The following is a 26,829-nucleotide window of genomic DNA, read 5'->3' as shown; positions in this document are numbered from 1 at the left end:
CCATCCTTATTGTACATTCAATACACAGCTTTCTTCTCTCTAAGATTTATTGAAAAACATGGTTTTAATAGGAATGGAAGTGGCCCCTTGATCAGTAAATGCAAAACTTGGCTATGTAGACACTTCATGCAGTTCTTGCATGAAGCAATCAGCCGTTGTGTCTGGTCACTCTGCTCTTTATTGAGGGATGTCCAAGAATTACTCTGCTCCAATGGCTAAAGACATTATTTCAGATTCCTTCTATACGTTACCTGAGACACTGATTCTGCCTTGTTGTCAGCTTAAGCTGACACCCTCAACAACCAAATCCCACTCCCCTCTGCACCGGCATTGTCATAGTAGAAACTAAGGAAACTTGCAGAGTTCTTACATCTGATTTTTCTTTAAAGTTGGCGAGATCTTTCAAAATATGCTCCACATGTGAACGGCTGTTTCCTACATCTGTGAAAGCAGACAGTCTCTCAGACACAATATCCAAAGCTGCTTTGACCTGAAATGAGACACAGCTAAGTATGAATGAAGAGACCTGCACCTCTCCAGAGACCCACCAATTACATAGGTGATAGCCACTATTTGCAGTCAGGTGACTCACATTAGGTGGTTACTGGGACACAGAGACAAAACACCTTTATTTGTCAGCCTACCTTCCCCCCCAGTTAAAAAGGAAAACAAATACAAGGAAAAGGCAGTGAAGTAATCCTGTTTCCTGGTACTGAAAAAGATGCAAGCAAACTAATGCAAAGGAAACATTTATGATCTTGCTTTCACCAGATGACAGGACACAAAGTGATATTAATTTTAACAGCAGAACATGAGGGAGAGGTCCCCACTCCAGCAATTGTTTTAGACACACAAAAATGCTTGCAAGAGCTTTTCTGAGTGTTGGTCTCCTGGAGACACAGGGGCTGTGCTCCGAGATCAGCTACACCAGGATAAAGGGTCTGTAGGTGCCATCAAGCACATGAATTAAACAATATGAGATCAGAAACTGGCTGTGAAAATTGTAGCGCAGCCTCCACCCAGCTTCTAACACTATAGTTGCAACTTCCCACCCACAGTGCTGGATACAGTTTTCATAACATTTCAGCCAAAATGTTTAGTTGAGGCTTGGTTCCATAAAAGGACCTATTGGCAAGATTAAAGTGTTGCAGCAGCATTTTATGTTTCTGTGGTACAGAACAGGTTTCAAAGGAGTTTTTAAATGTTTATACACTGCTGGGAGCATGGAAAAGAACTTCCTAAGGCTGTAAAAAAAAAAAAAAGTTATGTCTCTATGGGCAAGAATCCAAACTAGTAAAGATAGCAGTGTGTCAAGTAAGGGCAAGTACAAGAAAAAGGTTGGAGAAAGCTTGCAAGTACATACAAGACCTGTAAAATCAAGAGCAGGAAGCATTTGCTGAATCATTTCTATATTACCAAATATTGACTGCCACCAAGAAGTTCTCACCTCTCTGAAATTCTGTTCGAAATTCCGAAGGCGCAGACACTGCTCTAGTTTTTGCTGATGTTTCATCCAAAACTCATCAAAGGCGGTCTCTGTTTCATGTAATTGAGCCAGTAGCCTTTAAAAATCAAAACAAAACACATTTAAGAAATACTCTATGAATGATGGGTACAGCCTTCAAGGGACAATGCAATCCTCCACAGTAAATAAAAAAAGCCTCCCCAAAGCAATATGTTTCAGGACAAATAAACCGGAGACAGGAAACATTTTTTGTATCGCACAGTATCATTTCCTACAATAACACTGATGCAAAAAACTGAAACTCAACACAAACATTAATTTCTGAAAAATGGGCAAGTGCTTATTTTAAGCACATTCTCAGCTTTGGCCTGGGGACATGGGAAGCTGGGGCTAACATAGATAAATAAGATATGTAAATGTGTGTGGGTTAGGACTCAAGCCTTAGGCTGACAGGAAAAGTTAAGGTAAAAAATTGGAACTGCTATTACCAGCCAGCCGCCCTCACATTTCATTCTTTGGAGCAAAGCTCACTATAAACCTGAAGGCCATTGCTCCTTCTCTTCCAAGCAGAGCTATTAATTAAATATCATGGGCAAGTGTACAGCTGTAGTGGGATGAGGAAAACCTTCTTTGATTAAAATTCTGGCAAATGACTTAAAACTTTCACTTCTTAACTTACCTTCTATAATTGCATTTGACAGTATGATATCCCATGAACTTTATACAGTGCACTTTGCTGACCCTAGGCTACATCCAGGGAAGGCAACCCATCAGAATTTTAATGAACTTTTGTCTTTAACACTACAGAAATGAACTCTGCATTTACAAGTTAAAACCAACAAGAGAAAAGGCAGTGACACACACAGAGTTTGTTCCAACTTCCGTCAGACATTATATTGAATAGGAATGTTATGGATAAATTAGCAACCCCCACCCTGGTCGTCCTTGGACAGCTGATAGCAACAGTGACCAAAAAAAGTGACTTCTGCCAAGCTTTGTGGATTGGAATGGACAGTTATTTGGAAAGAAAGTCGGCCTGAGTGTAACAGAAACACAGAATGACAGACAAAAAAAGAATGCAGAATACTGCCTGGGGGAAATGAGCTATGCTTTCATAGCTTTGTGAAAATTTACATCTGTGCTACGGTGATATAATGTCTTCAAACCTGGCAGTAATGTGAGGGGGGTGTGTATGTGGCAGGCAAGGAGCAAAGGAAAACAATACCTATTACTTATTTGTCCAGAGGAAGCACATAGGAAATTGGTGCAGAGATACTTCAAGAGTGGTGTACTCACTAGCAGCCTTTAAAAGCTACTAGCAACAGTGATAAGTTAACAGGTTTAAAAGAAAAAAAAACCCTCCCACTTCAAAGGGACCTGAGGAAAATAGACACATCTACTGAAAAGAAGAGATTGATCACTTCAGTTTCCCCCTCATGCTGCCCGTACAGCAGCAAAATGTCTTGGATTGTGCTTCAGTTTCTAAACAAAGCATTGGTATTTTTGAAAATAAGGAAAAGATACTCAAGTATAGAGTCCAAATGTGACAAAAATGAAAACAAGAACAGTGTTGTGTGGTATCAGAATTCCAACACCATTTCCCTATAGTCACATTACCCTGCAGCAGGCATCAGAGGGTTACTTTGTTCAGGACAGATCTGACAACATATGAGTTGTTTCTGAAATTATTTTAAATGTTCACATTGAAACATTTGCTTATTTGCAAAGCATAAATATGGAATTAAATAAAGAAGCTGGGGGGGATCAAAAAAGCAGAAAAGCAGCATATTTAGTATTTCACACCTCTCACCTTTCTACCGTTGTTTGATTGTCTAGCTGATCTTGATTCAGTTTGTAATCAGGATTCTCAGTAACTGGTTTTGTAATACTTCCAAGGATATCATCTCCCTGTTCTACTGCTACCCTGATATCCTCCTAAAAAACAAAACAAAAACCCCACACGCTGTAGTGGCATGTTGTATTTGAAGCAGAATTCACAAGGCACTGAATCGAAAGAAGGATTTCAATAGCATTCGAGCAAGTACAGTTTTATTAAAGGCAGTGGCTGACAACAGACAGTAAATGATAAATGCCAGCTTCTTCCATGTTTACCATCTCAAGACCCCAGTGTAACTGAGTTAAATTTTCATGGTAGACAGCCTTCTAGTGTAGCTTTAGGCTACAAATATCTCAAAAATCTTAGACGCACAGTTCTGAAACCACCAAATAGCTTTCATTTAATCCTTTTTGAAAGAACATTTGTTCATGCTTCAAAAGGCCATATATTTTAATATGCATGAAAATACAATCAAATTTCCTGTTGCAAACAAAACTACAAATTAAACACACCACTACTTACAAAGAAATTACTGTTTCGCATACGACCCATTATGCATTTGTACATACATAAACTTAGTTTCAAGAAATGTCATTTTTCAATGCAAAAAGGATTTTTAACATCAGAAAAAGCAAGTTCAAAAAGATATTGACGGTTCACATTATTACTATTAGCACTGTCCATATTTTCCATTAATATTGCTGGCTATAAATTAAAAGACAGTTTAACTAGAAGACAGCATCTCTACAAAAATTACATACCTTCATTTTGTCCTTCTTTTCTGTGTGTGTTGCAAGAAGGGAGCTGGTTGATTGCACATCATTTGGTAGTTCTGTTTCAGCCAGCTCAGTCCCAAAGGACTGAAGAATCTGAGCTGTTTGCTTAACCTTTTGGGCGAAACCTTCTATAGCCTTTTGGAACAAAAAGCATTAAAGATGTTTTGTGTTCATCAGACACATATGTACAAACAAACACAAGCACACAAAATTTAACTCTCAAAACAAACCCAAACAGATGAATTACAAGACTGAAAAATGGCCGAAATAGAATTTTGCAAGGAACAGATACCGTCACCATTAATTCCTTAATTGCATATTTTTCTTAGGCTTGTATCAGGTGTATCTTCATATTTTTATAATCTGGAGTTATTTTACAGTTTGAGCTTTTTCTTTCTTGTAGCAAAACCAATAAACCTCAACACAATAAGACACTGTAGTTCCTTCGCTCCAAGTGTTCAGAAAACCACTCCCAAGTTATTACTCATATTATTTCTCTAAGATGACTAAGTACCATTGGGAACATCTTCTCACACTGAGCAAGTCAACTTGCATCACTTGGAATCTGTTTTATAAATGACAGGGTATAAAACAGAAGAGCTCATTAAGCTGAAAAGTTAAAACAAAACCTAGGACTTACAGTGCGACGGGACAGCCATCTGTTGTGGCAGTAATCCAGGGTGCCACCAAGATCTTCTGTTAATTGTGTCTTATCAATGTAACCCTGCAGTTCTGACACTGAGCCCAGCATTATGATCTGCAGCAGGACAGAAAAAAAGTGAACGTGATCAGTGGTGACAAGTCCCTTGTTAATGACTCTAAGCCCCATCCTTCAGACACCAACGGAGAAGATGCACTTTTTAATATAAAAGTGAGAGATGGAACTGTTTCCTGTGGGTATAGAAATACAAACTTAACAGTTCTTTCAGTTGAAGATGATGTAAATGTAAATGACTAAATATGGGCATGGGCACCAGGCATATTTAAAAAAAAAAAAAAGTTTGATGGATTATACAGCATAACACTGCCAGATTTTTTTGAATCCTGATAAACCACACTTAGCTATTTTCTAAAAGCAGCATTCACCCCTTGTTCATTTTTCCTTGTTATCCTGAGTCTCCAGGACAGAACAATAGTGTCTACATGGATTTGTCATGTAAGAACAGGTTCCCCAAAATAAATGAAAGATGGGGAAAATGTTCTTAAAGACCATCTTTCCCCCTTTCAATTTACATTTGATAAGTACAGTAACTTTTTTATAATCAGCTCATATAGTTTCAAATTTTATTTTAAAATATCAGTGCTGTACACTTACAAACAAAAGTACAATCTCTGGGTTTACTGGAGATTTAACAACAGGCATCCATTGTGCATTTGCTCAAGTGACAGAAAACACAGCGTTTGTCCATGGGAAATGCATCTGCTTCAAAATTCACACACTCTTCCAAGAAAAAGCCATCATGAATTAGCTAAAATTGCTAGAACTGCCTCTAAGCATGCCTTTTTGTTGGTGTTTCTTTGGTCCTCATTGGCTACCTTAAGTACTTTTACAAATTCCTGATAATAAAGCAAAAACAGAGGATTACTTACAGGTACTTTCATTTTAAGCTCATCTTTGTTGAATCTGAAAGCAATGTCCGAGAGAGCTCGATGAAAAAATCCTGTTGGGCGCAGAACGAGGACTAATTGCAGGTTTCCTGGGAAAGATGCCTGCAAAGCAAGTTTAGCCTGTTATTTTCTGTGTCTCAGCTCCAGAAAATATTTTTGAACAAGGAGAAGCCCCTGATAAACCACAAGCTAACTGTATCAAAGGCCTCCCATAATGGGGTGACCAATCATATTGTTGCATGGCTAGTACAAAGAACTTCATTCAAAAGACATTTACTTGTCTTTGGGAACAGGGATCTATTCTCTTGGAATCAGTTTTTTTTCAGGGCTAGCTTGCACTGTTCTTCAGCTAAGATTACAACCTACCCAAGGAGGCTACTGATCAAACAGCAGTGGCTCAGTATTTTTTTAACAGCAAGACTGTCATGGTTACTTCATCTTCACTTTAATAGAAGGTACCAAAGAAACCTCCAGCATTGTGTGAAAACCTAACAACAAATTTCTAATTTGTGCATATACTACCTTGCCAGTTGCCTACACAAGTCTTAGCCACAGAGGATGAATTTATCAGGCAGCAACTTAGAAATAAGTTTTAATATGGCTGACAAAAATAAAAATCAAGCATAAAAATTCTCAGTTCAATTTTTCCTCATCAACTTCTAACTAGCAATGTGGTGGATATTTCTCAGTTCTACAACAGGTAGAGGGAAGACAGAAGAGGGAAGACAGAAGAGGGAAGAAACAAAAAAAAATAGCATTAAATTATTGAAAATCAACCTCTGCTGTGGCAGAGATTTGCATATTTGGCATTTAGCCACTCTTGGAAAAATTCTCCTCTATTCAGTATTTCCACTGTAGGGAGGCAGTGAAATTCACTAAAGAAATGATCATTATAATGATTAAGTATGCAATTTTCTTCATTATACTGTTGGAAGTTATTTCACTTTTCTAGCAAACTGGTTTACTGGAGGGAAGAAAAAAAGCCAACCAAAAAAGCCCCACTGGCTGGAGGAGCTGTTATGCTATGCTCTGTTCCAAGCCTACTGGAACTGTTAGTAACTGGAAGGTTGAAGAGTGATTTAATAGTAATTTTGAGGTTTCCAAGGGTTCCAGGTACTTAGCATTAGAAAAAAAGAACTTTTAAAGGGAAAAGTAGTTTAACACTTTCCAGAAAAGCTTCGAGATCCATTGTGGCTCCCCAGATATTCAGTATACAACCATGATTTCATTTGACTAAGGAATCTTAAAGGCTTGAGTTTCTCAATCTCCCTCCATTTCAGTGATGTCCACATTTTCTAGAAAGTACAGTGGTTCAGTTCCAAAGGAGACTGACAGCTGGGAACAGAAACCGGGTAATTCCGAGTGCCCTCACTAGCTCCTCAGCCTTGCACTATAAAATTCACTAAAAAAAGTGCAGCCCATGGTTACTAACCCATAGTTATCAGAGGAAAAGCTTTTCATAGGAAACTTCTAGCTGTATGCAGAAGAAAAAGAAAAAAATATGCTTTTCTTACTATTTTTTCTGAATTACCATACAAAGCAAATCCACAAATTTATCTGAGAGACATTAAAACAATAGACTAAAAAGTCTTTAATTAAACCTCCTGGATAAGCCTTTTAGGACAGCTATATTTACTTCTCTCATACAACAGACATGTCAATCTATTCTGTGCCTGTAAAAGCAGTGTTCAGTCCAACTGAGCAGTTACTTTTTACCTTTACCTTCCAAAATGTGAAGTTTATTCAGTGGCAAACATTTCAGAACAAAAATGATAAAAGAGATATCTTTTAGGTAACATATTTTGAAAAAAAATAAGGCGCCTCCTTGTGAGACATCCACCCCACCACATCATGTCCTGACCCACTGTCTATGGCAGCAAATGTCTGCAACCCATTTAGCCTTACTTGGAGCACTGGGAAATGCCCTGGACAGGGTGCTGGATAATCTCATTGAGGCTCCCTTTCCCCACAAAAGATGGTCTTTCAAGGTCCCTCCCAACCCAATCTGTGATTTTATGACATTTAGGCTATTACTGAAGCAGACAGCAGTACCCAAATGCAATCTAATAGCAAATTTTCCTGGACTGTGTATTAGTACTTATGAGAGAGAGTTTAATTGCATGATGAAATTAAGTATGGTGTTCAATTCAATGAAAACAGAGAATATGCAATACAATTATTTTCTATCTCAATGTGTCAATCCAAAATGATTCTGTTGAAGTCAATACAGTCTTGGTATCACTTGAATTCCCATTCAAAACCTATCAGAAATTTCTCTTCTGTCTGAACAAAAGCTCAAATTCTACATTACTTTGTCTACAGCATAAACTTGTCTCCACTAGTCTGTCTCCATTTGGTTTTGGTTTTTTCTTCAAAAAAACTCCATGTTTTAAAAAATGATGCCGCCTTCCCTTGTTGTGGCTAAGAGTCAAGTCTGCAAATTAATTGTTGTGAAACAAGAAAGGTATGTTGTGCTACAGTAAACAATGTTGGACTTATGCCAGCTATTACAGTTTATCAGAGGTTGTATCTGCATGGCCAAAACATTACTACTTTTCCTAACATTTTTTTGCTAAAGCCCTGGTGACTTGCAGAGACAATACTATGATGTAAGAGATACTCCATAGATGCCTGTGAACTTCATTGACCAGTCAACTTCACCCTGAACACTGGAACAAAACAAAAATCCTTTGTTCCAGTCCAGCAGCATATTTGTTTGAAGCCATTGTATGCTAACCAGACAACAAACAATGACTTCTCAATAATGCTTTGCTAAATATTAAGTACCAAAAAATATTCATGTCATGTTTAGCAGTGCTATCAAATAAAGTGCCTTCAAGGACTGTTTCACTGAAGTCAATGGACCTTACTCAGATTTGTTAAAGGGTTTGTATGTTCAAAAACTGGATTTTTTTTTTCCCCAAAGTGTCTTTCTTTACTGGATTAATTAATATTAAAAATACCCCCAACATCTTGTCTCAAATATTGAATTTATCTTATTTAATGCCAATGCAAAAGAGACTACGGGCCATGTTTTTCATATTCTCTGCAAAAATTAGGAGAGCCCAGTCCATATATTCATTCATCTCACTTGCATTTGTTTGATAGTTCATGACAGTCACTATTTTCTATCTGCTCATCTCCTTCACCTTCTCATCCAGTCAGGTCAGTGCCAATTCCAAAGAGAAAAAAATGTAGATGTGCACATTGTTATCAGCTTAAAATTAAATCTGACCAAACCAGGAATTTGTATACAGCACAGCCCCAGGATCAAAGTGCTCCAATACACCGAGAACTTTGTTGCCCTACAAGTATCCTGAACCTAGAATATGGGGGAGAACCTTTTCTGGCTGGACAAAATGGGGAACAATCTTAAATTCTCCAGAAAACCTATTAATAATTTCTCAGGAGCAGGTTAACTGCTTTGAGGCTTCTGCTTCTCAGGGATGGGGAGCCTTTCACTGCATGCCCCAGGTTTCTGGAAAGGGGAAAATGTATAGGCTGAATCCAATTGAGTTCTGGGCGAAATGCAAAGTCAAATTACCATAGAATCACAGACTGGATTGGACTGGAAAGGATCTATAAGATCACCTATTTCTAGCCCCCCATCAGGGCAGGAACATCTTCCACTAGACCAGGTTCTCAGGTCCTCATCCAGCCTCGCCTTGAACACTTCCAGGGCTGAGGCATCCACAACTTCCTGGACAACCTGCTGCAGTGCCCCACCACCCTTACAGAAAAGAATTTCTTCCTAACATGTAATGTAAGTCTCTCCCCATTCAGTTTAAAACAACTTCCCCTTGTCCTACCACTATCTGCCTCTGTAAAGTCACCCTCCCTCTTTATATATAAGCCCCCTTTAAAAAACAAAAGGCTGCAGTGAGGTCTGGCCCAGAGCTTTCTCTTCTGAACAACCTCAGTTCTCTCAGCCTGTTCTCACAGGAGAGATGCTCCAGACCTCTGATCACCTTTGTGGCCCCCTCTGGAGCACATGTTAGTTGCATATAATCCTAACTATCACTTTTCTTCACAGAAATTACTGGCAGAGAGGCTGTGTGTACCACCAGAACTGAGTCTGAAGTTAAGTCAGCTTGCAGAAATATCGTGTATAATATGTGAGCCATCAAAGAGCTAATGTTTGACTCGGTTTTAGTAGTTCTGTCTCAAAATATTTGGAACAACACTCATTGTCATTTTATGAACAGCTTCTAAATACCCACATTACCAAACTCTGTGGTAATGTGTTTTCCTTTCTGCACTTACTAGTATGCCATAAACCACAGAGCACTTCTGTCCAAAATACTTCTGTATATAAAGGGCCTAGTAAGTACTTGCTTACCTATTTAAGACTGTTTATTCCTGGCTAGAATAAACAAGTGCCTTACACATAATTCTTGTCATGAAAGAATCTTGAATTAAATCAGTTCATTAAAAGAGCAGCTTGAAATCTAGTTTTAAAAACATAGAACTGTATTGCATTAGATCTATGTTTAATGCTTGTGACATTATGATCCTGCTTTCTGAGTTTAAGTGACTCACTTCTGTTTTCACATATTCAACAAATACATACAATAAATAAAAATGGCTAAGTACACAAGGCTAATTGCAAAAGTGCCTGCATGTGAAGTAGTTTCAAAACATCCAAAGCAATCAGACAAAACCATACTGGTCTCAAAATAAACTTACTCATTTATCATTTACTGTACTCATTCGTAACAATAGCCACAAAATTAATATAAATACTGTTCCAGCTTCATCATACTGCCAAGTTCTAGTCTTAAATCTCAGCAAAATGAGAAACATGACTGGGGCTGAAAGAAGAGCAGTGTTTTCAAACTTATGCCATACAAAGTGTGAAGTGTCACTATACTTTTCAGGACATGATGCAAAGAGCTAACTAGAAACTGGGCTAATGGGAAATACCTATCCCATATAAATATAAAACAGTGCCTTTCATGGGGCACCACTTAAAAAACATATCTTTTCTACATCAAGAACTCACGAAGAAACTCAACATCTCTACAAACAAGGCCAAAGAACTCAAAATTGGATTACTGCAATTCAGTGTTTCTCACCTTGGCTATCAAACCAGTAAGATTCCAGATGGCACAAAAATGGGACTGCCTGACTCCTGCAAGGTTTAAGACTGGTATTACAAAATCAAAGAATCAATTAGGTTGGAAAAAAACTCCCACAATCATCAAGTCCAACCTAAGCATTCTGGTTTGCTGTGTCCATTGGCTTCAGGTTTCTTCTTGCCAGCCAGCAGTCTTGGCCCTAATCTTCAAAGAAATTAATGGGCTAAGCCACTGTTACAGTGAAGACTGCATTTTCAAGAAGCTCAGAAAAGCAGTGCTCTGGACAAAACAGAAGGCATGAAATCTACATGAAGTGTGTCCTTAGCTAGCGGTGGCAAATCACGAAGTATCCTTCTCCAGGAGTCAGAATAAAATCCATTTCTTGTCACATTTAGAAAGAGCTGCAAATTTTGTAACTGGATAAAAATTCCTCACCAACAAAACAACCAACCTCCATCCTAACAGCTTACTCAAGAGCAGTGGCCCTATACACCAAGGCAGTTTATTTTCCCTGGACCTTCAGTATGAGGTTAATGAATGGCTATGGTAAAATTTTTTATGATGTTGAGTGCAGTTTTTTGCTTGTCTAAAAGAGTGAGTTCACACTGCAACCTTTCCCTCTAGATGGAGGAAGACAATGATGACAGGACAACAAGAAACTAATACAATGTAATGACACAGACTTCATTTTAAAAAGAAAATATACTGGAACTGTCAAGAGAGCAGTGTGAAAACCTAGAACAGTGAATTGATCAGTGAAACGCCTTTCTCCTACAACTGTGGATTGAATATTGCTTGTTTGGGTATGATAACATTAGCAGAGAAAAGAAAAAAAAAGAGGAAGAAAAAGAGTAATTTTTTACTGCATGGAAAGGACACGTGGATCAATTTGTCTGGCATTCGTCGTTCACCCAACTTCAGCTGGGACAGTACAGAGCTGCTTTACCAGCCACCATGACTGCTCCTCCTTGCACACTTATCCATGAGAGTATGTAGTTGCCCAGCCCCAGGAGCTAAAAGGTTCAGTAAGGTCTTGCATGTCTCTTTATACTCTGAAAACTGTGTTTAACTGAAAACAGGACATTCTAATACAAATTTAGAAGAATCACTGCAAGTGACAGGGCAAAAAGTTGAAGAAATGTATCTTCAAACAACAATGTAATACAAATGAACAATTTGCAACTATTAACTTCAGTATTTTTCTGTAAGAACTTTCAAATACTACTGTCTCTCTAACAACATGACAATTGCTTCCAAGACTTCACAATTAACATTAAACTTGGCTCTTGGAACCTCTACCAGAATTGCATATCTCAGCCTGACTGTCCCAGTAGACCAGATTCTTCCTAGGCTAATAACTTCATTTCAGCTAAATCAGGTGAAAAATAAAAAGAATAATGTTGCTTGCAGTGTCTCTTAAGCCACAGAGTCTGCAAGTCTTGTGCTTGCTAACAACATCCTGGGCTGCCTGCCCTTTGCAACTGCACCAAGTAAAATAAAACAATAGCAAAGTCTGCATGCCTGGGCATGCTCTTGCCACAATATCTGTCACATCCCAGGAAAAGAAGTGCTATATTTCAGCCCAGGCCTCTGGCTTTGCTCTCTGTCCCACTGCACTGCATGTGCTGCAGCAGTAGTCATCCTGGGCAAGCAGCACAGTCACTAGCCTTCCACTGTGTCTGCAAAAATAGGTTAACCTCATCTCCAGAGTCTTGACTACACCAACCTTTAAGTATTAGCATGAAATACAGATTCAGCTCATCATTGCTCATTTCTGCCCCAGGAAAAATAAAGTACCCCTAATGACAAAGAAGGAAAAATGAAGGTTAGAAATTTTTAATAATACATTTTTCCAGAATAATTTCAGCCTGAAACAAAACATTTTGTTAGTTTTGTTTCAAAACATACTTCCAATACCCACTAGTGCAAACCAAACGTGTATGAAGAGTCTTGAAAATAACAAGAAATAATAATAACAAATCCACGCTAATATGAATTTCTGTTCAACAGCTGCTCAGTGCTTACAAATACGTGTCCTACAGTTGCCAGGGTATTAGTGATGGGCAGATGCTCCAGCCAGGATATTCCTGTCAGGCAGTGCTCCAGCCACAGCACCCTATGCTGGTATTTCTGAGTTCACAAATCAAAAGGGTCAACTCCCTCAGGATGATTAGAGAAAAAAAACAGGTAAGATGGCAGAAATGACAACAAATAAACCAACAGCCAAAACTCCCATCTCAAATAACGTGAGACTCCTGTCTTCACACAGAGCAATAAGCTTCAGCAAGAAAAAAAAATAGAAAGAGTAAAAAAAAAAGGGAAATGGCTTCAAATTGAAAGGAGGTAGGTTTAGATGAGACAGTAGGAAGAAATTATTTACTGTGGGGGTAGCAAGGCATTAGAATAGGTTACTCAGAGAAGCTGGGAATTTCCTGTCACTGGAAGTGTTCAAGGCCAGGCTTGGACAGGGCTTTAAGACACCTTGTCTAGTGAAAGGTGTCCCTGCCATGGCAGGGGGCTGGAACTAGATGATCTTTAAGGGCCCTTCCAATCCAAACCATTCTGTGATTGAAACTGCCAGAGCTATCAGGCTTTCAGACATTGAGTACAGCCTGGATAGCCCAAATAACACTCAGATGCTTCATAACCACCAAAAGACAATTCTGACTTAGAAAAACCAAACAAGTGGAAGTCTCCAGTTGCCCCAGAGCCATTAAAAAAAAATCTGTCTATCAATAGGATCTCTCTAAATTGGCACAATATACATATATTGCATATTTGACTTTGTTTTTTCTGTTAAACAACAGAAAGCTGAAATGCATTATATTTCATTTATCTCAAGTACTATAGCAAAGATATGATGGCCAAGAGCAAACAATTCTTCACTACATCTTCTTTTGGAATAGGAACACAAAATTTTCAAGTGTTCAGGGCTGATGTGACTCTTGCTGAAGCCCAACAGGAGGACTGCTATAAATACATATACATGGGTACAATCAAAGCCAACACTGTTGCTGTTCAATACAGAAGCAAATATTAAAAATCCTGCCTTTAACAAATTAGACTTCAGCTAAGAAGCGTGATTATTCTTTCAGAAAAAGCTCACAGAAGAATGAGAAAAGCTGAAAAAAGCAAAATAACCCATCAGCAGCAGTACTGTAACTGTGCAGTGCTCCTGCACTTAACACCCTTCTCTGGGCAAATCCCTTAGGCACCAACACCATCATGACAGTGACAGATCCCTTAAAATGGAGAATAGTTGCTCAGTTCTGTTCACTGTGCTTCAAAGCAAAGTAACACACACTGGAGGAATGTTACCATAAATGTTATCATCATGGCTATAAGCAACTTGTCTGTAGTTGCTCCTAACCCTTACAACCCCAATTATGCAAATAAAAGGACCATAATCTGTGCAACACTTATTTGTCCTTGAACAGAAACTACAGCACTGACTCTTGATAGATTCCAAACCTCCAGATAGAGTCATTTTTCTTCAACCATCCTAAATTATATTGCTCTCAGTTTTCATTACTGGAATCTGCTCAATGCTGCATCTCAAAATTTCAAGATGAGCTGCAAAAGCAAATTTTGTTGATATTTCAATGTATTTTATGTTTTAACATTTCTACCATGATTATTGTGTAAAGAGTTGTATTGTGGGAATATTATATCATTATATATTCATTCACAAAACATCATATAGTGGGAGTAACATACTGCCTTTAAAGATGTATTACTTTAAAGTAATGTACTACCTTTAACTTAGAATAAACAAAAAATTCTTTGGCTATAATCAGGCCATATTAAAATGACATTTACTGTTTTGATTTGACTTTTATCTTACAGAGTCAAAATTTTTCAGCCATTAAAAATTAAAAGACACTTAGAGTTTGTTTTTCAGCCCTTACTGGAAAGACTATTGACTCTAACAAGTCAAGCAAGGATAATAAGGAAGAAAAAAAAGGCAACCAATGAACCAAAAACTTTAAAAACCGAGTAAACCAGCAGTAGAATAAGCACATGATAAACATGAATCTGTCCTTCCCTACTTTTGAAAAAAGAAAAGGAAAAAAAGTGCCTCTAATAAGCTTCTTTTTCTGATTTTAAAAATATTACTTGAAAGGGAGAGTGGAAAAGTTAAGAACATGTACTGTTGATTGATCACAGAAGGCACATAAGATTTTCTTGCTTACATGTATTCCTTGTTTTAAATCAAACAGAGCAGTTTTTCCATGTGAACTCCTTTCACAAGTGGTAAACTCAATCAGGACCCTCACCCCCATTCCTTTGTAAAAGAGAAGTTCACTTGAATAGTGAAAAGTGGACCCAAACTCTATGGGACCCACAGAGTGTCCAGGCAAATATTAGCTCCCACCTGGGAGAGCTGCATGCTCACACATTCACTTTCTCCAAGTGCATACTTGGGAAGATGTCCTGAGCTGCAGACTGCATTAAAAGCACATCACAGACACATCATGCTCTGTCTGGGACACTGCTGGATACCTTCTGTATCATCTATTAGCTGACATATTGTTGGAGAGAAGAAAAATTATGTTCTTCCACTTGTAAGAAGAAGATTCAACACAGAAAAATCTTTCTAAGGAGTAATTGAAGAGAGTACTCACTGCTATCCGCAGTATGGAAGCTTTCACAGAGGTCCATTTGTCCTGTCTGCGATCTATGACAAGAATAAATCCAATTCCAGCATCTCGCAAACTAAGTTTGGAGGAGGAAAGAAGAAAACAGGAAAGTTGGTTAAAAATACAAATGCAACTCCTGGTTCCCTCAAACAGAAAAGCAGTCAAAAAACACTGAAGAAAAAAAAAAAAAAAGTAGCTTGACCTTTTTTGTGCAGAATTTTCTTCATATAAATATCTTAAATAAAGATACACTATACACCATTGCACAGATGCAGCAGTCCCACAGTGTTTCACAGAGGTTCAAAATGTATTCAAATAATGAATTCTTCTTTTTCACAAAAGATAGTATTTACATTTATTGCACAGGGATTATTTCAGAAGAAAATGAGACTGATTGATTCTCCACTGTTTGGTGCTGATATGATCCCTTCCTCATGATGTCAGTATAATTTCAGGATCAAAATAAAGTTGTTTTCCTTTCGCATCTGCTTTTAACCTTCTGTTTGAATAGTCTTCCTCCTCACTGATACTTAGAACTCCTTAAAACCACAGATCCTTCTGATCATTCCATGACACTTCTCCACGCATCTGAAATTCTCATATGCCTCCAGGCTGTAAACTTCTTCCTAGGTGCATTTTCACATTCACTGAAAGAAGAAACCTGACGGCATTTAAACTCTTCAGAGCACAGATGAGAACAACGAGCTCAGAGGCACTTCTCTGGAATGGAAACATCTGTGAGAGAGATTCTGCTCAAATCCTGCCGTACGGGTGACCTTTCTCTTTTGCCTGTGCTCAGCTGCATGTGCTACCGAGCCCTGACCAAGGGATGTGCTCCTGTTTTGTAATTCCCCATCTAAGCCAATTGTGCAATGCCAGCAGCAGCCCTTGCCAGCCAATCGCAATCAGAACGGGAACAGCAGGCAAATGCAAGGCAGACAGGCTCAGATTTATTGTTTTCTCATACATTTGCTCCTTTTGCAGTATATGTGCCTTATTTTTACACCTGGCGATTTATTGCAAGGCCTGCTGTGGCACTGTGTGACCTTTAAAAATACTGTGCATCAATTAGTTATGGTAATATATTAAAATAAAAAAATAAAAATCAACAAAATAGAATGTCAGGATTCTTTATTCAAGATTGCTGAATCATGGAAACACCAGCTTTTCTTTATAAGATTATGTCAGTAGCATAATGATAAGAGGATGTTTAGGAGGGTGAAGAACACAGGTACCCAGATGTGTCAGCTTAAGTTACTCTTCAAAATTGCAGATTTAAACAGGACTCACAGTTTATTTTGTTGCCTCTCTTTTACAAAATGCAGCATCTCTCAAATTTACAGACATACTCTTTAGTGGGAAACATGAATAATCATTAGAAATGCAAAGAAACCCTTGCTTTCTTTCAGAAGAAGCTAAGCAGTCCTTTCAGCAGAGCAGAATGTTAGAAGTGATCCTCACTGCCCACATTCAGTGCACATTACTTAACTCTTGCCTCTGGGTTAGGACAACACTGATAAACAACATCTGAGCTCTTGCCTTGTAAGCCTGACAACCCTTGCAGACAAACAGGGCTTTATATTAGCAATATGCTTCCCACTACAGTAAATTTCCATGATTTACTAAAATTTCCTCTCTTCTTTTTCTTTACTAAAAGGGCAAGAGGAGGAGAGAGATTCAAACTGATTTTAGCCTCTTCCTGTTCCCCGCTTAAAGGTCTCACAATTTTAACCTTTAGTGACTAAGCAAAATAAAATTATAATAGCAACCACGTGCCACAATAATCAGAGAGCAAAACAAACTCCTTGGGTACACAACCTTAATGTGGATCAATGGAGTGAAAAAGGTGCTACAGCTGTCCCCACAGGAGTCAGTGTGGATTTTGGAGTGTATTAAGACTCATAAAGAGTCTGTTTTCCCTGCTCAGTAGAAGTTCCCAGGAGTCCTGAAATCCCTCCATACTTCCTCAGAGGAAGCATAATCTCAGAGTACCTAAATGCAACATCTGAATAATACTTCAAGAAAATACTGATGTTTCAGTGCAATATGAATAAAATTAAAGCCTCTGAAACAGCATCAATAGAATTTCTCTCTAGAAGCACACGACAATACAGGCTCATCTGGGACCCCAGAAATTGTCTACATGGCACCTCCACACAGTTAATCAACTGCCTCAACACCTGACAATAAGCAGAGCTTAATATCATTATCCTAGAAAAATAAAAAGACAAGGCTTACTTATGTGGAAGAATTAACAAAGAAAAGTGCATCTCTAAGATAGCCCAAAAGATGTCTTCAGCCAACCTTCTTTTTCCACTGGATCAAATATGTTGTGTGCTTGCATGAAGCAGCAAGCTCAGACATAAAAAGCCAGGATTCCCCACTGCTGCCCAGAAGAGACCCGGTGGCAAAGTCTTGAGCATCTGGCTTCAAACTGTTAACACTCCATTAATATAGACCAGTGGGGGAAAAAAAAAAAAAATTACATGCCCTGTTCCAAATCAATCAGGGTGGGAAAAGTATTTGTTATCTTGACAACAGTGCCTTGCTGCAAAGGCCTGGCTCTGGAGTCTGGGATCCAGCTCCAGCAAGTCACAGGCAGGAAGCAACAAACCAAACTAAGACATTGTGTACGACAAAGTTGAGAACATTACAAAGAGAACAAAGTCATGCATTCAAGAAAAGTAAATATTGAAAACAGGTCTGTTTGCCAATGTACCCTTGCTCTACTGACCTCTCCTTGCTGCCAGACACGCACCTGCATATGGGGATGCAAGACACCTTGCAATACCCTCCTCCTTTCTAGGGCATAGGGGAATGGTGCTTTGGAAACAAGCACACGCTCAATTTTCCTTTGGCTCCTGATTTAACTGTGAGTGCCAGGTGTCCCTCTTTCCCTCAGCCATATTTATTACATTTTATCTGGATACTGATTTTCCCCTACCCCTCCATGTGCTTGAGAGAAATGCATTTTTTTGTGCTCAGTGTCTCAGCAGAAGCATGCTCTGATGGGCAAAAGGTCATCAAGCTTTTTTCCCTGCCTTAGTCCAGCTGCACAGTACTCATCAACTTAGCTCTCATCTTCTCGTGCCTCTGCATCACTCTCCAATAAACCTGTCTCCACCACTGAAATCTGTCTCTCCCATCCATCGCTCCTTGTCCCAAGAGCAGTTCAAAAAGTCTTTTTTTTTTTCTTTTTAACTTTAGACTGCCAGGATAAATGACATCAGTTCTCACCCCTTCCTGAATATCACAGTCTCTTCATCCTCCAACTGTATGCTGTGTCCCGCTCCATCTCCCAGCATCTTTCCTTGGTGGACACTTCCCTCAGCTGTGCTCCTGCCTGTGGAGTCCAGCAGCTTGTCTGCACTGCCTGCTGCTCAAGAGGTGGCACCCACACCCCAAGCCACAGCCTTCCTGCTCTCAGCCCTGGTAGCAGACCTGGCTCTAGAGCAGCTCATCCTGTAACCACAGAGAGGCTCCTGCTCAACCCCAGGATGAAGCAGGACACATTTGGAAATGGGCTTGAGTAGCTACTTAGCATCTGTGGCCTGGGATTTAGGCAGATTTTTCTCAAGGTACTTTTTTGACACAAAACCCATCATTCTTCTGAGTGCTTGAACAAAGGAAGTTTGTTTGAGCTTCTCAAACAATTGTCTCAATGTTTGAAGAGCATGGTGGATTTTTTCCCCTGGCATCTTAGGAACCACACAGATATTTTGGCTGAACTTTACACCATAAAATCAGGTGGCACCTCACAAATGGAAAGAAAATTTGGCAGAGTTGTAAACAACCAGAAAGCAATGCCTGCAGTGAGAAATATTAGAAAACCTTAGCAGAAGCACCTGTCTATTCAGGCTTCTTAACATTTCCCATATGACCTTTGTTTCTTTAATGTATTAACTTGTATCCGGTGTACTTTCTGAAACATAATTTATATAAACTTCTAATTCAAATTTAGTATTTCCTTCCTTTGTTTCTCTCCTAATACATGCACAAAAAAACCCCATACCAAAACAAAAAACCCAAGATATCATGGGATAAGCACTCTTCTTCTGTTTATTCACCAGAACAAAGAACAGAACATTTTTAGAAAGGCAGGGAACTATCCCTGCTTCTGCAGGAAATGTGTCCAGCAAACTCACAAAGGCCAGGTTAGAAAGGTAGAAAGTGGAGGAAGAGGAGTAGGGCGACAGAGGACAGGAGAAAATGCAGCAGAGGGCAGACTTTCTGCTCAGGCCCCTCCCCCTGTCTTGGGGAGCCAGAATAAAACCATTAGGAGGAGGTGACAGTGAGGTTGAAATACCTGCACAAAAAGCAGCCAGTTTTCCATGCAGAGCAGGAACTGAATTTTCCACTTAGTGACTCCTCAGTTTAGATTATGGGGACATCTCCTCTTTTGTCTTGTTTGCAAGACTTATTAGCTCATGCACTTGGGAGAAAGGGTGGGAAAGCTTATAGTACATAGGACTGTGGAAAGAAACTTCCCTCTGGGGTATGTGGAAGAAATTACATAAACATCCTCTGAAAGATCCTTGCATTTCTCCAAGGTATGGGTGGTGACAGCTGCTACACAATTTCCTACTGCTTCTACACTGCTGTATGAAAGCAGTTAGTATACACTGATCTCTGCCACAAATGAAACAAAGCAAATCTTAGGGTTCATCCCAGAGACTTGAAAGTATCAAACCTCTGCAGGTTTGAAATTCTGTACAGCATTTGAGGTTACATAAGTCCACTTATTTAAAACTGAAATTCAGTCTTAGAGCTTTATTATTAAACAGTTGGCCTACGTGACAGTCAGGACTGGTCCCTACCTCAACCACCTCAGCATACAAATGGACTAGAAATTCTTGCTCTCAGGGGCTGAACAGCTATTTCCATAGTAGGACTTCAATAATATTTCATGGAGAATTACTGCATTGAACAGAGCACCAAGGCAATGTCTGCAGCAGAACACTGGTACCACCCTATCCTAAAACATCCTCACCCTCAGCACAGTGACACATTGCTTCAAAAGATGTGAGGCCTGGGGCACCTCACAAATCCTGGTCTTTTTTGGCATACAACTGCAAACCTATGTAAGAAAGGCTTGGAATTGGCTCACCCACTTCTCATTGGTCATTAGCTTAGGAACAGGCCATTGAAAATCAGATACTCAATGGGCAAGGCTGCTGTTTTCCAAGAGAAACTTTGCATTCTACACCTGCAGAGGCAAGGCACTTCAAACTGACTGAACCTGAGCTACCTCAAAGACTACTTCTCCATCTCTCCTGTTGCTGCTAGGAATGATTTCTTGGGGAGTGAAGGGGAGACAAGAATTCTTTCATAATCATCAGTGTTTCACACACTAAAAAAATGAAACCACGAATGCTCCAGCAATTAATGGAAGCAGAGAAGAGCCACCTCCTTAATGGCCTTTATAAGATCTAGGAGACAGTCAAATAATATAGTGAAGAACGTGGTATTAATGGCATTAACAAATCAAGATAAAAATCTCCAGTACAGCAACTAGGAAAGGAAAATAAGCCAGCTAAGCCCTGTAGTGACATTTCACTGTACCACTTTTATGCTGGTTTGCCAGCAAGGAAAAGGGCAGTAACAATTCACCTGGCATAGTCTTTCTGCACATCTCCTCTGCTCCTGCCCCTTGTGCAGGGTAACCCATATTACTTCAATTTGATCATTAGCTACATCCTAGAGGATGCAGTGTTTCCTAGAGCAGAAGAATTTAATGGATTATGAACCTGACAAAAAAAAAAATGGAAAATTCAGCTGTAATATACAAAATGTAGCACCCAGACACTAAACCATAATTAGATCTAGAGCAGTTTCATTTTCTTACAATTCTTGATTGCTCATTATTATAAAGCTTGCTTTGTTTCAGAACTGGCCAATTCATCCACTTCATTCCAAAGGAAATCCACCTGCTGTGTATTTTTAAAAAGGCTCAAAAATTAATAATATTTGGCATGTACCCTTAATTTTAAAATGTTTAAAAGCTGCTTAATAATGTTAAAGTGTCTTCTACTCATGTGGTCTTTAAATATTTTTATCTTATGACAGCTTCTTTCTCACAATCCAAAGTAAAACTAAATTTAGGGACCTAACATTTTAAAACAACGTCTCTAAGGAAAAGAAAGCAGACTTGTGCTTTCTCAAGTAAATGATGAAAATAAGTTGATATACATCATACTCCTCAAAGCTCCAGTTTGAAAGCCTCAGATATTGCAGGCTTTTATAGCCCAAAGTACCCAGCCTCACTGCAGAAGGTTCCTGATTAAAACAATTTAGAGATAGCAGGAACTGAAAAAGATCTATAAACCAGACATATGAGCTCTTACACTGAACTTCCTCGTTTCAAATGCAAAATGAGACTGTAGGTTTTAACACTGTATCTAAGCTGAATGCTGCTTTGTTAATCTGCTGCTATTCCAGATCTTACTTAATGAGTTTTCTAAAAACCTGCACTTAAATTAGTACTTAAAAGCATTTAACTGAAGAATAGCCTAGCAAATAAAAGAAGCTATAATCCCTTAGAATGTGTTACATTTTATAAAGTTACATAATGTTACAAATTATATTCCAAACTTGCTATTTATCATTTCTGATACTCATTAAATTATATCATATGTAATCACAAAGTAATTACAGCCCTAAGACAAGTTGGAAGAGTTCTGAAGGTTTTACTAGACAGTAAAACCTTCCCATTAACTGCACTTGCTCTAAATTAGCAAACTTCAGAATTATATTTTCTATTTTTTGCAACGGAAAAGTTGAGACTTGCATTGTAATTGAGATATCAGTGGCAAAGAAACCATCTGCCAAGAAAATAAGTAGAATGAAAACGTGTTTGCAAAAGATGGCTGCATGTACAACTGCACGTTGCTGTCACAGCATTCAGTCCCTTAGACAGAAAATAGCAGTTTGGTGCCAAGTTCTGCCACAGATGTAGATGTATGACTAACTGAGGTCAAGTATACTGAACAAATCTGGGGACAGAATTCTCCCTAACAAAGGCAGCATTTATGAGCACTCAGATGAAGCTCTTTGGCTACCTAGCAGAGCTCCTGAGCCCCTAAAGCAAACTGGCATGACATTTTGGCTGCCACTCAAACAGTGACAAAACTGACATCTTGTGGTGAAACTCATTTGTGACATCTCAGTTCAGATTCCTACAAGAATCACTTTCAGCTGAGGTGTGTAACTAGTCCATAAGTAATCAGTTCTTATTCCAGCAATATTTATGAGAAAAACCAGAAATCACAGATGCACTCTATTTATGGTACATGGGACTGCATATAGGGAAAAATAGGAATGCAATTATTAACAACTTCATACATTAATCCTATCATTTCAGACAGAATTAATATAGTTTTGGGTTCAGTTTTTGTAACCTCTATCTCCTCAGCTGAAAACACTGAAGAAGTCAGCTAGTGCAGAAGTGCTGGAAGGACATGTCCATCTCTTCTGTCTCATTGAAAAATTATCCAAAGCAGACCCAAGGAACAGGCTCACCTCAACTTCCTGAGGTGCTGAATTTAAAGCTGGTGCCTGGTGGTGTGGAATTTGCTGCACTGCACCTGTCTTTCCATACCCTCATCTCTGGAGTCAGAGAAAAAGCTTGCCAGATGCTCCTTACTGTGTTTAACCAGTGAGCAACTTGTACTGTGCTTCAACGCAAAATAAGGCTCTTGATGTAGAAAAATTTATTCTATTTGATTACTGAGTCCTGTCAGAGTCAGCTCAATGAACTGTAACTGTGGAAGGCAAAACCCACCCAGCTCAAACTACGGCTGGCCACTGTTCATGAAGCAATGTAGGAAAGAGAAGGAATTCCAGCAGAAGAAATTTAAAATAAAGCAGCCATAAGTGCTGTTATACAAGTGCAGCCTCTAGTGGCCTGTCCAAAACCACTGAATGTCAAGTAAAAATTATCTTTTAAGCTCTTGCCACTAACAGTTTCACCCAACACAGCTGATGCTGTGACACTGCATTGCAGCAGCACAACCTGCAAGCAAGAAGGCCCCATTTCTTATTGATGCTTATGCTTCAAATCTGATTTTGAAAATAAAAACATTTTCCCCTCCATCCCCCAAAAACCAACATACTATTCTACAATCTATTAATTCTATACTGAATTAATTCTATACTGAAATTTTGTGAATAGATGTATTTTTAAATGCACATTAAAAACCCCAAAGCATTTACACCATCTCTTTATTCTGGTTTTGGTAGTTACTGCATTCCCTTCACAGAAACAGATGAGTCTGCACAGGAAATTAAGAAAATCTGAGCCTCTGTGTTGGAGCTGAACCTGTAAAGCTTTATCATTAGACAAGGTTCAGATAAGAAATTTGATGCATTTCCCTGCCTCAACTATGTACCTTTTTTTTTTCTTATTTCTCCACCTTCCAGCTAACTTTCCCTAAATCTTATCCAGGGTACCACTGATGAAAACCTTCTCTCTTTCCTTTCCTATTATGTTTACTTTTGGTCTCAGCTGTTATTAGTTCATGCCCCAGGCATTTCTAAAAACACACTGTATTGCAATTTTCTCAGGACTGGGGAACTATCAGATAACCAAAACTGCATTTTAGGATCTCTCAGCAAGCAGGCAATGAAGAATTTAGATGAATGTTGGGTTGTGAGGTGGCATAAATAAAGACAAGTGATTAAAATTTGCTCATGAAGCAGAAGAGATGAACAGAATCATACAGCCAGGCAGAGTGACACCATGAAAATGCATGCCTTTTGTCACTTTATAAGCATAGACATGATGTTATGTCAGTGACAAGAGATCTTAAAAGCCAGATAAACAGGAGAAAAAATAATGAGAGCAACTTCAAAGAGCTTAGTCTAAGGGGCTATTAACAATTCAAAACTTCAGAATGATTGTAGGTCAGACAGCCACAAGTGGTTATGGGTAGCCCTATGCCTGTTCTGAAAACTCCTTGGTCACCACAGGACTGTGATGACAAGAGCTGACTGCACTGCCAGCAGACCAGGAAAACACATGGATGATGGGCCACTGCCAGAGACATCCTGGCAACTGGCAAATGCTAACTCACTGACCAAAAGCACTGCCCTCCAGCCTTGGTCCCAAAAGCAACCAGAAGTCTTTACCCTGCATAGAACTATGTCTCTTGAAATACTGAGATACAAATCCTAACATATTTACATGAGAGAATTCTGTCTGAAGCACTGCTTGTGTTCCTTGGCCAAATGGATAGCACTGGTACACACCTTATTTATTTTAAAATATTTATGCCAATTTATAAAGCATCCAAGTCATACTTCTTTTATCTCCCCACTCAGATTCAGAGATATGGGCATGAGTATCTTCCTTGATTGGTCCCTATACCTGCTCTTTATCTCCTGTACTCCTTTAGGTCCTCAAATCAGCCTCTCTTCCACTTTCAGCAATTCCTCCCTAACCATGACTGATTGGAAGACAGTAATGCTGGCTATCTTCTAGTATATATGCTGACCTTCTTTCTGCTCCAAAAAGCTTATGCTGTTGGGAGGGAGCTGAGGGAATGTAGCCAGGGTTAAAAATAACAACTAAAGTGTCCAGGCATCATCATCTGCCTGGGCCTGGACATCTGCTTGTACCACATGCACTCATCATCTTCCCATGGTACCCATTAGCCGTTTTTGTGATTCACAGAATGACTTGGGTTGAAAGGGACCTTAAAGATCATCTAGTTCTGACTGCCCAGAATTTCACAAGCTTAATCCCACCAAGGAACTAAAATCAGAGCAACCTTAATGCATTTTTGAAGATAAAAGAAAAATTAATTTAACAAGTCGTTGCTTAATAGATCCTCTTTTAGTGTGTGAAATTAAGTAAAATAAGAGTTTTTAAGTAAGAGTTATAATTTTCTAAATGGAAAACACAGTGTGATTTCTTCAGGTCATGCAGAGCTGCTTTTAGAAGGACTGTTTGAGGAAAGACAACAACTTTGAGGACTCTTTTAGACTTAACTACAGATGGCTGAAGTAGGTCACGTTATCCTGGAGGGACAATTAAGGATAAATAGGTCAATAAAGGCAAAAGGGCTCTATGTCAGTTTAAGCTTAAGTAAATTGAGCAACAGAAACTCTGTGTGGCCCTCATTTTAGAACTATTAAGTCCAACTCCCTAAAACATTTTTGCACCTATTCAGAACTGCAATATTTGAAATATACATATTTCCAGGACACTGCAACAACCACTAATGCACAAAGTATTGGAACAACCTTACAGGGAATGCTGCACAATTTATCTTACAACTGTGCCATTACACTTTAATAGGATGTTAAATTCTCTGAATTTAATACCGGACTAATAAAAACCCCTGTGTGACAGTCCAGGATTTTAGTAATGAACTTTTACAGTTTTACAGTGCTTATTTTAGTCTTATTAGCAGACTAAATTTACCACTGGATGGTGCGTGTCATACATACTACCCAAATCCTTTAAACCCTAAAGGTGTAAATGGGATTTAAAAACTGGAAAGGCTTTACCTGTACAGGGCTGGGCTTTAAAACAAGTTCAGGGCACTTATAAGGTGGACATTGAAACAAGTGTAAATATTTTTAAACCCAGTAAAAATTCAGACTCTGAGGAACAATTTGGGCTTTGACCTTAATCTTGTGAGGGTATGTGTCTGACAAAAAAACTTTGGGCTGCCTCTTAAATTTAAGATAGAGTGCTCTTACCTCAAACCTAAGACCTTACATTCCCATCTGCTTTACAGCAACATATGGTATTTACAACTGTTTGGCAGCTGTGCTCTGAGAAAGGAAGGGTACACACAGCATGACAGATTTTGCCGGAAGTCCTGGGATATTCTCACTGACAAATTTGGGGGGCTGCCAAGGTAACAGCAGGGTACAGGTTCCATATCTTCAGCCTGGATTGTAATCCAACAAAGAGAAGAGCAGGGAAATTAAGCACAGCTGACAGAAATAAACTCTGAAGCTGCAAAGCTGTTGCTCAGCACGTCAGTATGAACTGTCAGGGCAGCTGGTTTTTGGCACTTCTTTCCCATTACGTGGTGATGTTCATCCCTGGCACTCCATAAAGACAAAACTCAGCTCTTAGCTGGTGGTGAGCTGCCCATTCAGTTTGCAGATAAATGAATCTGGTAGCACCCTCCAATACTGGCTCTTTGCAAGGTATGCAGGACCCTGACAGACTTACAGGCTCAAAACACAGCATTACCCCAAAACTGCTGCCTCTGCTTTCAGAGCACAGTGGTGGATCTATGCCAAGGAGACTGGCCAGGCCCAAGCTGTGTGAGTCCTGAACTCTCCTGTGTCCCTGACGCTGAGGTTTGCTAGCTCCAGCAACACCCATGCCATGCTGCTGCCAGTCCTTCTGGTCCCTACTAACTCCACCTCATCATGCTTTGCTGTGCCCACACAGAGCTGAACCCAC

At 39.1% G+C, this 26,829-nt stretch overlaps 1 protein-coding gene across 12 annotated transcripts in view; it reads right to left on the bottom strand.

Annotated features, from left to right (window-relative positions):
- The window catches only part of MCF2L (MCF.2 cell line derived transforming sequence like), a 155,569-nt gene that overhangs the window by 24,659 nt on the left and 104,081 nt on the right, over window positions 1-26,829 (bottom strand). For 11 of the 12 annotated variants that reach the window (XM_064407843.1, XM_064407840.1, XM_064407841.1 and 8 more), the window contains 7 exons: window positions 15,390-15,480; window positions 5,669-5,788; window positions 4,719-4,835; window positions 4,064-4,213; window positions 3,276-3,400; window positions 1,448-1,562; window positions 371-490 (listed from right to left, as the gene is read on the bottom strand). In XM_064407843.1, the coding sequence (XP_064263913.1) occupies window positions 371-490; window positions 1,448-1,562; window positions 3,276-3,400; window positions 4,064-4,213; window positions 4,719-4,835; window positions 5,669-5,788; window positions 15,390-15,480 (838 nt within the window). Of the gene's footprint in view, window positions 1-370; window positions 491-1,447; window positions 1,563-3,275; window positions 3,401-4,063; window positions 4,214-4,718; window positions 4,836-5,668; window positions 5,789-15,389; window positions 15,481-15,606; window positions 16,208-26,829 lie in introns of those variants that run through there. The other variant, XM_064407852.1, reaches the window with a different exon arrangement.

The sequence above is a fragment of the Passer domesticus genome, chromosome 2 (genome assembly GCF_036417665.1).
Source record: "Passer domesticus isolate bPasDom1 chromosome 2, bPasDom1.hap1, whole genome shotgun sequence".
NCBI classification, from domain to species: domain Eukaryota; kingdom Metazoa; phylum Chordata; class Aves; order Passeriformes; family Passeridae; genus Passer; species Passer domesticus.
The sequence above is the reverse complement of the archived record's forward strand: the minus strand, read 5'-3'. Positions and strand labels throughout refer to the sequence as shown.